This window comes from Mesoplodon mirus (genome assembly GCF_964341445.2).
Source record: "Mesoplodon mirus genome assembly, chromosome: 18".
In the NCBI taxonomy this organism is placed as follows: Eukaryota; Metazoa; Chordata; class Mammalia; order Artiodactyla; family Ziphiidae; genus Mesoplodon; species Mesoplodon mirus.
The window spans coordinates 40,228,616-40,241,719 of NC_138994.1; the positions used below are offsets into that span (position 1 = coordinate 40,228,616).

Here is a 13,104-nt window from a genome sequence, read left to right on the forward strand (position 1 = left end):
AAAAAAAAATACAGTTTAGGGTGCTGCGCCGGCTTGCTGTGCAGAGCTCACCTACCTTCTGTTCTTTATTCTAAAATAAGTTTACACCCGAGCCCAAGTTTGCCAAGTAGCACAGTCTTGATAGGCTTTATTCGCCACACCTCGACCTGAGAGAAGGCTCTGCCACCCCAGAGCCCTGTGCCACCTGCGGCCTTTCCCACAGTCATTCATTAGCGCCTCATATTTCGGGGCACAGGGCTGGAGGGTGTCCGAGGCTGCAAAACCATCTATTTCACCTGTCTGGTCGCCGACTCAATTCCTTCCGCAGTAACCCTGCGAGCATGCTGCCGGCTCACGAACCCCTAGAGAGATAAGGAAAGCCTGTCCTTCTAGGACCCCGTTCCAGCTGTGGACAGCCTTCCCCATGAAAAGTTCCATCCTGTGCCGAAATCCGTCTCGTGTTCCTTTCCATCCGTCATCGCTCCTTTGCTCTCTCTTAGGGTCCAGACGAGTCCCGCTGATCTCCCTCCCAGCATCCTCTTGGGATCTCTCAGCCTTTTCTTCCTCAGACTGGAAATCCCCAGCAGCGTCTTCAGCTTCCTTCATCTGGCTTGTTACAAAGCTCAGAAGTGCAGGCAGAGCAAACCGGCACTTCCTTGTCCTAGGTACTACCTTTCTCACAATACAGCCTATTTAATCAGCTGTTTTGGCCTCAACACCACAGATTCTGCAGCTCACTGAAACCAGAACCCTGATGTCTTTTTATCTTTGCTGCCATTTAGCCACATCTCCGCTCTAATCTCTTACTGCAGAAAAATTTTCTGGACCCAAGAAAAAGGACTGATGCTTATTTATCTAAACTTCAGCTTGCTGTTTCACCTACCGTTTCAACCTCTTAAAAATGACTAGTACTCTAGTCACTTAAGAATCTGACTAATTATGATCGTGACATGATGTTAGGCTTTGGAGTCTAAAATGCTTGATTCCATCTGGAAATTTTCTACCCAAGGGGCTTGGAGGCTGGTTCAGACTTTGCACGAGGGCTTCAAACCATACACACATCCTGGGCCCAACCCACAATGTCTCCTGCAGCCCAGCGGGGAGAGGACAGCGACAAGAAGTCTGGTTCACGTCTCCGCTGCGTGAATCACGCGTGACAAGTTACATGTGTCTCTGGACAGGACTCCTATGTTGAAAGACAGTGATGCTCCATCTGCGCCATTTATGATGCTTCTTGTGTCTTTTCCATCAATAGTACATCAGTCAGTTGCTTGTCAGAGACACTCAGCTGCTGACAGGTCCTCATAACCTGACTAAGATAAACTGCCAAGAGGTGCTTGCACTGGAATACAAAACACACAAACCAGTTAGAAGCTGGAGGGGCCGGGCTAACCCAGACCTCTCACCACCATCACATGTAGCAGGAAAGGAGTGGGGCACATAGACTGTGCGCCTCTAACTCACTGCCTGAAACTGCAGACAAAGATGACACCTTCTAGGAGGCAGTGGGGACAAAGGAGGTTTTCCTTTGCCTGTTGTTTGGGGCAACAGTTTAGATCCAGCTGGTACAGGTAAAACCAAGGGAAAACCGAGACAGGCTCTTTATTTTAGTCCTAAATTATATTTCTTTCTTCCTCGCCTTCAGAAAGCTGTTAATAGCGATGGCTAACGTTCCTTGAGGTCCTGTGCTAAGTGCTTCTTAAAGTTTATCTCACTTAATAAGAGAGAATTATTTAATAATGAGATAATAAGATTATCTCATTTAAGCCCCCCAGGGGGACAGGTCTTATCCCCATCTTACACACATGCTCAGAGTCTGCAGTGTAGTCCCTTCACCGCTATTAGACTTCCGGGGCGCGGTGTCGGGGGCAGGGGCAGGGGTGGCAGGACCCTCACATATCTCGGCCTGTAACACCTCTGGGGAGAGGACCTGTGCTGGACCTTGTATCATAGCACACACAGCTTAGGTTACTGGAGGGCCTGCTTGAACCCTGTCATTTTACAGGTGAAATCAGCTGTGAATGTGGCTTCTTGTACAATGGGACATTCAACCTGCCACCCAGTTCCCGAGGTGTGTAATTAACAGTGTAAAAGAAAGGGGAAGAATTCAGTGGGTGCTATAATTTTCTTCCTTGGCAAGACTTAAAAAATAGCTACCTGCTCTCGGCTGGGTAGTGCTTTCTCCTGTGGAATCAGGAGTTTTGTGAGTATGTCTTGTTCCTGCTTGATGCCCTGGACTCTGTGAAATCAGCAGAGGCACCGATGTACTCTCCTGCCCCCGTGAAAGTCGAGCATGGCTAAGTGCCAGGCTGTCTCATGGGGAGCGGGAAGAAACACCTCAAGGCTGGACGTGGAGTTGGGGATATGCAAAGTTGCCAGCATCCGATTTAGTTCATATTTTTATTGGGCCAACTGGTTCCCCAGTTGCCAACTTTGGGGATTACCTGTTGCCCTCCCCACAGCTTCATCTGTGACCTTTTAAATTAAAATGGGAAATTGGTGTAGTTCTAAAAATGACACTGCATTTTGGGAGGGTAAACCCAAAAGAGAGGACTAACTGAAGTCAAGGAGAAAAAACTACTGTCTGTTTCCACATGTAGTAAAATCCCCATTTTGTGCAGCTCTTAAACGATGCAGCGAGGGCCCACAGTCTCTCTCCTAGCTCAGCTGCAGTTGGGGGGCCCTTCCCATCCTCACCAGGAGGCTGTCACTCTTCCGCAGCACTGAGAAGGCAAATGCCGGACACGAGCAGTAATGACAAGAGGCTAAACACACGTATGTTCTACCGGAACTTCCAAGTACCTAGAAAGGAAAGGACAGATGGGATCAGACTTGGAAAGGTGTGCTGGAAAACCACTCCCTTCCCCCGAATTTATCTGCCTGATGACTCAGAGCTGCTCTGCGCTGGAAAGAACCGTAGGAACACTTCCGCAGAAGTGGAAACTCGACTTCCCTGCCTGCGGGACCTTCCCGCTGCCTTAGGGCTCTGCCCTTGAGGACTCCACAGGACAAAACGGAAGCGTTTCGGGTGGGTTAAACCATCCCTCTGGCTGGTGATTCAGAGGGCCCGCTCCTGGGTTCACTGTAAAGAGGCAGAGGAGAAAGCCCCCTCATCTGCACGTCATCGTGGTGTTTCTCAACCTCTGGTGTTGCACAGCATGTGTGTAAACGTCTAAAGCTTCCACCACACGTGTGAAGGGAGTCTGAAAACAGGTGAAGGCTTAGCGGTGAGGCAGAAAGATAGGTCTTCAGAAGAAAACGGGAAAGGGCTTCTGAAAAGCATCTGAGAACAGGAGGAATGTAGAAAGCAGAGAATCTTGTCACGGGATGACTCGGCTGCTCGGGCAGCTGTCTCCGAGCGCGGCAAGCCCAGATCTGCCTGTTCCCCAGCAGGATGGAAGGAGCGCACAGATACGAGGGCTGGGAACACGCTCGTCCAAGAGCAGACGGCCTGCTGTCAGTTGGTGAGGAGGAGCCGTCCAGGGAAATGACGCTGCATCTGGAGTGTGACTGGACAAACAGAGAAATCGCCTGTTTATGTCTCCACCACAAAGCGGCCAAAGACACAGCTGAGGGCTTCATTCCTACAGTTAAGTCCGCAGGGCTTCCCTGGTGGCAGTGGTTAAGAATCCGCCTGCCAATGCCCGGGACACAGGTTCGAGCCCTGGTCTGGGAAGATCCCACATGCCGCGGAGCAACTAAGCCCATGCACCACAACTACTGAGCCTGCGCTCTAGAGCCCGCGAGCCACAACTACTGAAGCCCACGTGCCTAGAGCCCGTGCTCCGCAACAAGAGAAGGCACCGCAATGAGAAGCCCACGCACCGCAACGAAGAGTAGCCCCTGCTCACCGCAACTAGAGAAAGCCCGTGCGCAGCAACAAAGACCCAACACAGCCAAAGATAAATAAAATAAATTTTTAAAAAAGCATTCTGCAAACTGTTGGCAAAAGGAGTGTCCCGGGCACACGGCGCCACCCCAAGGGCTAGCTCACATGAACCGCCACTTAGGGGTTGCCACAGGGCTCCCACGTTTTGCAGGCTCTGAGGTGGCAATCTACATGAAAAGGCCAGGACTTAAAAAGCAACAAATGCCAGAGCTTTTCTTTCTCCTCACAGAGAATAAAGCAGCAGGTAAGGCTTCAACCGAGCAACAGCAGTGTTCAGGCACGAGCTGTGCCTGTTTGTCAAATGTCCTGGCATTCACGTGACGCGGCCATGTCGCTACGGTTTCTTGACCAAGTCAGGAGAATTCCTTGGGGGGTGCAAGATTACCAGAAATGGCCCATGACTGGGTAAGAAGATGCCTACTCTTCCCATTAAAAATTTCAGCCCCAGTTACAAATCAGGTGTGAAGAAAATCACGTTACATATTTCCAGTCCTGAGGCGCTGACGTGTTTTCAGTGGTGGACGCTGAGGATGAGTGCAGGAATCTCCCCAGTGTCTGGAAAACATAGGCTGAAGGGAGAGCATTAAAGCAGATTGTTCCCCACTCAGTCCTGCAAGAAAACCCGTCAACGTCCAGCAGTGACACCAACAATTCTTGGGTCTCCAAACTGTCACCAATGAATAAAAAACTTCAGATTTCTTCTCTCTGGATTTACATTTAACTAGGCATAAGCCTCTGGAATTCTACACTGATAAGTTCCTTCTTATGGTGGGTCCCCAGCCCATCAGAATACTCTCTGGATGAAGCCGAGTGCCGGGTGGGATGGGGTGAGTTTCTACAAGAGGCTCCCTTGCTGATCCTTTCAAAGGCTGGCTAGGACTGAAAACGTTCAGCCGCCCGAGGCAGTGAATACTGTAAACGAACAGTCAATTCTGAATTTGCTTCTTCTTTATCGAGCAGTGGACAACTAACAAACCCAATAATCAGGCAGAGATCTGAGATACGTTTAGAACTAGAAATTGACCTCAGGGACCGTCTAACTCACTTCCTTCGCGCTTCAATGGAAAAACCACCTCCTCTTACGGGAACTGCTCCCAGTCCAGCCACTCAGAGCCTGGAATGTTTATCCCCAGAAGGAGAGAGCTTTTAAAAAAAGAAATGCAGGAAAGAGGATACTCAAACCCAGGCTGGACTTGTGTGCACCTTGCCTGGAGGAAGTCTGCTACGGTTTCAGTGAGGTTCTAAGGTGACTGACCCACCTGGATGGTCATCCACTCACAGGGACAGTTTTACTTTATGGCTGCGCCAAGCCTCTTAGCATCCATCACAGTGGTGAACTGTATTATTTACTGTTCCCCGAGTTCGGTGCCTCTCTCGGGAAGAGGATTATACGTTCCTGCCCTATTAGATACAGGCTGACTGTGTGCCCTGCCTTAGCCAGTAAAATGTGAGTAGCCAAGCAGAAACGTTAAAAATGGGGGCATACCATGTCCTCTTTTCTTTCTGCTGTGAGATCTGCAATGTTCCAGACAGGGGCTGCTCCATCGACTGGGACCCTGAGTGAAGATGTTTTGGAGCAGAGATGCAATTGACTCTTAATGGAGATGTATAGTGAGTGAGATATAAACTTTGTTTTGAAATTTGGGGGTCATTGTTACCACAGCCTAACTTAGCACCTCCTGACTGACGCACCCCCGTTCCTGGGTGGACCAAAGTTTATCAGAAAGCAACTCAGGTAACAACTTAAATGTGACTTTAGGATAATTTCCACTACACCTGGAGGGAGTGAGAGTATGAGAAGGTTGCCCTATGGAACGATAACTAGCAGGGCCAAGAGGCAGTGTCTGACTCAACTTTTATCATCTCACAGGACCTCTGAATTAAGCCAACCTCTTTCTGTGTTACTATATACAATAAAACCGTTGAGGTTAATTTGAGGGTGTCTGTAAGATTTCTACAGCCTCATTTAATTCAAAGTCCAAGCTGAGAGCCACAATTCTAAGTTAGCATTTTTTTTTTTTTGCGGTACGCGAGCCTGTCACTGTTGTGGCCTCTCCCGTTGCGGAGCACAGGCTCTGGACACGCAGGCTCAGCGGCCATGGCTCACGGGCCCAGCCGCTCCGCGGCACGTGGGATCTTCCCAGACCGGGGCACGAACCTGTGTCCCCTGTATCGGCAGGCAGACTCTCAACCACTGCGCCACCAAGGAAGCCCAGAAGTTAGCGTTTTTATGACGAATAAAGCAACATGATATAATACAGAATGTGAATGATGAAAATTAAGTCACAGTGATCCTGGGAGGAACAAAAAAGTCAACAATAACTGAAATATTTCAGAGTCTTTGAGATTTTAACTAACAATGAGATCCCAGAACTAGAGGACAGTTAGGACTCTGCTTGTGCAGGTCAGGGGTTCTGCTGATGTTGGAACTAGGACAAAAAATCTGAAACTAAAAGACATGGGAAAACTCAGAGGCCCTCCCCGTTGAGGGTAATTTAGCTACATAAAAACCAAAAATAAATACTCTAGAAAGAAGATGGAAACACTTCCTCAGGTACAAACAATATCACTTAAGAGTGCCAATTATTAATCTATGAAGTTCACCACGAGAAAATTCTAATCAGCAGCCTCTTTTAAGTAAATACAACCCAAAGTTTTAACTGCAGCCTTCAGCACTGATCACCCCGGCTTACTTCATGCAGAAATGCAGGAGGACGTGCCAGGTTGGCTGCACCATCCTACAGTGTGGAACAGCAAGTAAGTTAACTAGGCAAAGCCACCCATGTACCCAAGAGGCTTTGCCCAGTCACTCACTCACTAAAAATGAGTCAACATGGCCTCAACTCTGAGAAGGTCATCATAAATAAACCAGAATCCAAACACTGAAAAATCCATTCCTTCCTGGTCTTCAGCAAGGCCTGGATTAAATACAAGAGCTGACAGCTTCTGTTTCACCCCTTCCAAGCCAGACACAAAATTTTGGAGACCGCTGCTGCTGTTTAATTTCATTCACAAGATTCCCTTCGCTCGATCCCAGCAGCAGGTACCACTGTCTAATGTAGCTAAACTGGGGGTGGGGAGTGTGGCCCACTGCTGATGTACAGACAGGCGGTGCAGGATGGCCGTTACACATCCCCGCTGCCGGAGGTGACTTAATTTTCTGCACCTCAGTTTTCGGCACAATGCATATCTTTCCGGGCTTTTGGTGAGAATTATCAATACATGAAAGTAATTCGGAGTCTGATAAGAGTCTGATCTGTTACTTTACAAATCTACCTACCTTCAGCTCCAGTGGGCAAAACTAAGGTCCAAGTAAACTGCCTGAATTCAGCAGTTTAGCCTTCACGAACACTTCATGACAACAATTTTGACAGATCATTTCTATGAGATGAATCTGGACATGTGGAAGGACCTCAAAATACATTTTGGTTTTTGCTTGTAAGCAAGAGATAATGTAACAAGGTGACGGTGTCAGTGCTTTTTGGGGGTGGGGTGGGAAAGTACCTCTAGTATCAAACGACAGGAAGGCAGAAGTTGACTGTGCTCCGTTAGACCTGAGAAAAGAGCCTCTCTGCATCATTGCTGGTTCTACACATCACTACCAGGTAGAGCTAACAGGTCATGTTTATATTATAACTACTCATACTCTAATTTTACTAAGTTGGGTCCAATGCTTTTCAAAAGCCCAGGAAATACTCAGAGCTGCTCACCAGCTTTCACAGAGATTCATGAAAACATTTTGTCCTACGGGAATCCTGTGGAGATAATCCCCACCTCTAGGTCCCTACCTGGTAAACACGCCTCCCACTGGGTGATGAGATTAAGGTGACGGACTGGCGATCAACGAGGTCCAAGGCCTGGACGGCTGATGAGCCAAAGACAAACTTCAGCCTGGGGAGCAGAGAAGCTTCAGATCAGATGGCTGGACTCAAGCCACCTCTGCGACTTGACCCAAAGGATCACCATCGGCAGTTTTTGAAAATTCAGTTCATTTTAATTTGGGGGAAAAAAAGGTGATAATACAGCAAAACCCCATGTAATCAATCCCCCAGAATAAATGTTAACATGACCCCATGTAACCAACCCCCCAGAATAAATGTTAACGTGGTGTTTGGATAAAGAAGTCCTCTTTATACTTCACAGTCCTTCCAATTCGTCCCAACTTCCTTCATCCCCAAGGCAACCACATGCATTTGATGGTTTCCTTCCTATTAATGTTTTTATATTTTATAATACACAGTACATATGTGTGTGTGCATACATATATATACACACATACATATATACATATGGTATCGTTTTATAAGTTTTAAAACATAAAAGGTATATGGTAGCCTTTTTTGGCAACTTTTTTTTCCCACTCAGTGTACTTTTGAGAATAATGCATGTATATATTTGTGTGTATATATATATATTTTTTAAACTTTTGAATAATATTCTATGTACATAATACATTTTATGTTTTAAAAACTCTATTTTTTTTAAAGTACTCTATTGATGGACATTCTGAATGTTTCCATTTGACACTATTATAAATAATACTCAGTTATCCCCGTATATGCCCCTTGGTGCACATATATGAGAGTCCTTCCTGGTTATGTAAGTGAAAGCGGAACTGCTGGGTCTTAGGATATGTGCAGTTTTCAGTTTTAATGGGCGCTGCCAACAGCTTCCCACCGCGGAAACAGTGCTCCCCCCAGCGCCATATGAGAGTTCTGTTTCCTTCTCATCCTCACCAACACCTGTATCATCAGGCCTTTTCATATTTGACCATCTGGTGGGTGTTAAATTTGTTCTTTATGGATCAGTAATAAAGGCTATCCAACTGTTAAATGATGTACCAGAAAAAATGTGATATGTGGGAAAATTCTTACAATACGTAAGGTGAGAAAGGTCGGGCGCTGTATTTTATATCTAGAAACTCTCCATCACGTTAAAAATTTTTTTCTTAAGAAAATCTACATATGTATGACTGATTCACTTTGTTATAAAGCAGAAACTAATTTAAAAAAAAAAGAAAATCTACAATTACCTCAAAATAAAACATTACATTGAAAAAAAAAAAAAGGCAATAAACCAAATTGTAACAGTGATTATCACTGGCTGGTATGATTATTGATGCTTTTGATGTTTTATTTTCCAAGGACTTTATTTATTTATTTATTTATTTATTTATTTTTTACAAGTATGGGTTATTTTTATAAACCGGAAGATAAAATGGCTGGGCTGAACTAAAACTAAAAAGTTAATGTTTTAAAGAACCCATATGATTTGACACAAAATAAGAAGACAGCACGAAGGCTTTAAAATTAAAACCTTCAACTTCTTCATTTTCTAACAAAGTCTGTTACTATAACAAACTGTTAGAATGGGAAAAGCGTTTAAAATTAAACATAGGATGATTGTCTATGGGCAAAGAAAACTAAAGACAAAATCTGGTAATAACTTTATCAATCAGAGATAATTCCAATTAACTTTAAAAATGGATCTAATAAGAATTTTTTTAACCTGCCTTGTCTACTTTATAACATATTGTGAATATCTCAATGCACTTTTCACCACTTAAAATGGTTATAAAGATTCCATTGTAAAGATCAATTACTTTTATTTTCCCCAAACTCTATTTTTTGGATAATTAGAGTTTATTAAATTTAATTTGAATAATTAGATTGTTTCAAGGTGTTTTTTTTTTTGCTACCATAAACAATAGTGGATGAATGTGCTCACTGTAAAGTCTTTAAACATCCATGATTAATTCCCTGAGATACAGTCTTATAAGTGGAACTTCTGGGTCAAAGAATATGTATATTTTAAAGCTCCTGTTCCCAGTTGCCAGTTTACCTTCCAAGTTACACTCCTACCATCAGGATATCAGTTATCCTTTTCTCCATGTTCTTGCCAACATCTGGAAGATTCTTACCAACATCTTTTCTGTGATACCCAGGTTTTATAGATGGGAAGTTATCTAATTATTTTAATTTGTATTTTTATGATCACTAGTAAAATTTAGCTTTTGGTAACTTGAATTCTTTTATTATTTGCCTATTTTCTTTGTTTTAAATGTAGTAATTTTTTTAATAATGTAAAATCTTTGTAAAAAATTTAAGAAATAGAGAAAAAGTTAAAGCCCTTTTCTAAACTGCACCTCCTTCCTCCCCGCTAAGATAACCTCTGGTATAAGTTTTTAAATATAAATGTATATTTATATATGTATAAATATATATTTATATGTATAAATATAAATGTTTATGTGCAGTTAAATGTTTAGTTATTCCTAAGTAGCTTTCACTTTTTTCTTGCTATTGAGAATGTAATTAATGTTTGAACTTTGTGTATGAAGGAAAATAATTATTAGTTTCTGTATTTAAAAAAAATACCTTATTCTCTTGGTGTTTAAAAAGTAGTTATGTCCCCTACAAATAATGACAATTGTCTCTCTTTGCAAATAGGCGTACGGCTGACTCTTGAACAGTACGGGGATTAGGGGCACTGACCCTCTGAGCAGCTGAAAATCTGCGTATAACTTTAAGCTGCTCTCCATATCTATGATTTAACCAGCCTCACATGGTATAGCACTACAGTATGTATTTACTGAAAAAATCACAAGTGGACACACATAGTTCAAACTTGTGTTGTTCAAGGATCAAGTGTACTTCTCATTATTTCATGTGTTCGTGTAACAGCTACAACTTTTAGAGCAATGTTAAAGTGGCAATTAGGACAATAAGGGAATGCCTTGTACTGTCAAATACAGTGTTGGTTATTCACTTGAGACAGATTTTTAATCATGTAAAGAAAATATTGTTCCTAGTTTAGTAAGAATATTTTTTAAAAATCAAGAGTTGATGCTGAAAGAATTTGGCCTTTAAAAACACATTAATGATTAAAACAAAAAAACCCAAATACAACAGGATATATACTTACGATAATAGATGCTCATCAGGAACTGTAAAACAGGAATGGAAAGAAAGTTAATTGTGTTAAACCAGTGACCATAGACAAAAACATCTTAAAAAGACCATAAACAGGGACTTCCCTGGTGGCACAGTGGTTAGGAATCCTCCTGCCAATGCAGGGGACACGGGTTCAAGCCCTGGTCCGGGAAGATCCCACATGCCGCAGAGCAACTAAGCCCATGCGCCACAACTACTCAGCCTGTGCTCTAAAGCCCGCGAGCCACAACGAGTGAAACCTGCGCGCCGCAACAAAGACCCAACGCAGCCAAGATAAATAATTTTATCGAAAAAAGAGAATAGACTATAGCCAAAAAGACTTTTGTGTAAGATGGTGGATTGAACGTGGGCATCAAATTTTACTACTTCCCAATATTCTGCTAAACAATAATAAAAGGATTTTTTTAAAAAGCATAAATTCCCCAGGATGAGGACAGGGTAACACAGCTGGAAAATAATTAACAAGACCTGAGAATACTGAATCCTAAGAGAGCAATGGGAGAGCCGAGTGTAAATCAGAGCCTGACTTACCCTTCAGAATCTAGTACCCCCTCCTGCTAAAAAAAACCCTCAGAAACTGGTGGCACCAGATGGCTCTGGAGTGGGAAGGAAGCAGGGGGGCTAAAATAAGACTCTTTGAAAGAAAGTTTAAGAAGCTAGAAGGTAGCAGAATAATGCTTTCAGATGTCTGAAGAAATGGTATTTCCAACATATAATTCAATACCTAGCCAAACTATCAATTAAGTGTGAGGATAGGAAAAGAACTTTTTCAGGCATGTAAAGCCTTAAAAAGTACATCTCGTGCTCGTCTTCAGGAAGGTACTAGAGTATGTGCTCTATAAAATAAGGTAGTAAACTGAGAAAAAGAAAATTGTAGGGTGAACTAAATATAAGGCTCAACTTAGGTAAAGGGAATTCCCCAGACAATAATGGTGAAGGGAGATCTCAGGAGACAGCCAGCCCATAGGAGAGCACACCTGAAGGCTCTAGAAGAGACTCCTGCAGGAACATGAAATTGATAAAACATCTCATTCACCTGAACATCTTGAGTAGAGATTTAGAACACTGGTAAAAGAGTTTGAGGTTGAATTAGGGATATATAAAAAAGTAAACACAAGTATGACAGTTTTGAGAGAAAGCAGAAAGTTACAGGAAAGGAAACGTAATCCTAGCTTCCTGCATGGCTCAGCTGTGACTCAATTTTACATCGTCACACAAGTGTAAACTCAGTATTGACCTAAAGAAATTATCGTTGAAGGGTGGGGGTCAGGAAGAGTGTACGACTATCTAGAACAAAGATTTTTAAATAGCAGAAAACGGTTCTGCTGAAAATAAACGTGAGTCAGTGGTAGTGGTCGCTCTGAGTCTTGAGCATCAGGGGCACCCGCAGGCCCCCTTCAAGACTCTCAGTGTATGGATTAATCCATTCAGACACAGAGCCCATCTCGGGCAACCACTGTTTGAGCTGACAACAGACTGGCTTTCCCCCCACCCCTTCTGGGATCAGAACATGTTTGAATACCTGGCTGGCCTAATCTTTTAAGCACATATACTGCTTTAGTTTTAACTGAAATGAGAAAAGTTGGCTTCCTTTTCTCAATTCTTTAAAAACAGTAACTCAAGATAAATCCTTTTCAAAGTGCGGTCTTTTTCAAACAAAAGCCATCCAAGTGAACCAGCAGGGGCAGTTCTGAGGTCTAATCTATTTATTCAATGACCATTCGGACGCTGGTTGAGCAGTTCTCATAAAGATGCGCTTCGATCAGGACCCTCTCAATACCGGGGTGTGCTGCGAACGCCCAGGGATGCGGGAGCCTGGTCACAGAGCATCCTCTGCTGGTCAAAGGAAAACAGGTACAGCCACAGCGTCCAGAACCGCCCCCGCCCACCCCAAGTCGCTGCGTCTGCAGCCGGGTTTGCGGCCCTGAAATATTCGCTCGTTGGACAGGATGTAGGAGAGGATTCGTTTAGAGCGAACATAGATTTTGAGACGGAAGGGCTACTGACGAGGTCAGTAGAAACCTTCCTCGTAGGGGCCAGCCGCCCCGCCCCGGTACCCCGGGTTTCCGCCCCCGCCGGCGCCGCCGCATAAGCCTCCAGCCCGTACTCGGCGAACCGTCCCGCGCCGCCGCCGCCATCTCGCTCAGCAGCTCCTCCACCACTGCCGGCAGCGTGAGGGCCCGCGCCGCCACAGCCATGACCGATCCCGCGCTAGTCGCGGCGTGGCGGACGCGGTGACGTCGAGTGCGTCCCGGCCAATCGGCGGGCGCTCGACGCCAGGGG

The 13,104-nt window shown here is 44.4% G+C and overlaps 1 protein-coding gene across 1 annotated transcript; it reads right to left on the bottom strand.

The window, feature by feature from the left end:
- Positions 1-98: 98 nt before the first annotated feature.
- On the bottom strand, positions 99-13,032 carry ZSWIM7 (zinc finger SWIM-type containing 7). Its single transcript, XM_082605293.1, has 5 exons — positions 12,929-13,032; positions 10,793-10,814; positions 7,657-7,759; positions 2,677-2,781; positions 99-1,321 (listed from the first exon to the last, which is right to left on the bottom strand). The coding sequence occupies exons 1-5, from the start codon at positions 13,017-13,019 to the stop codon at positions 1,202-1,204; spliced, it is 441 nt and encodes a 146-aa protein (XP_082461419.1). The 5' UTR covers positions 13,020-13,032; the 3' UTR covers positions 99-1,201.
- Positions 13,033-13,104: the final 72 nt, after the last annotated feature.

Bases quoted from the DNA above. Each gene is read 5' to 3' on its own strand.
- ZSWIM7 (XM_082605293.1), bottom strand. From the start codon at position 13,019: ATGGCTGTGGCGGCGCGGGCCCTCACGCTGCCGGCAGTGGTGGAGGAG. The intron at 2,782-7,656 runs GTAGGGACCTAG...TTTCCTTTCTAG, and splicing joins GTGGGAGGCGTGTTTACCAG to GTACTTGGAAGTTCCGGTAG. The intron at 1,322-2,676 runs GTGAGGATGGGA...TTTGTATTCCAG, and splicing joins GGAAGAGTGACAGCCTCCTG to TGCAAGCACCTCTTGGCAGT.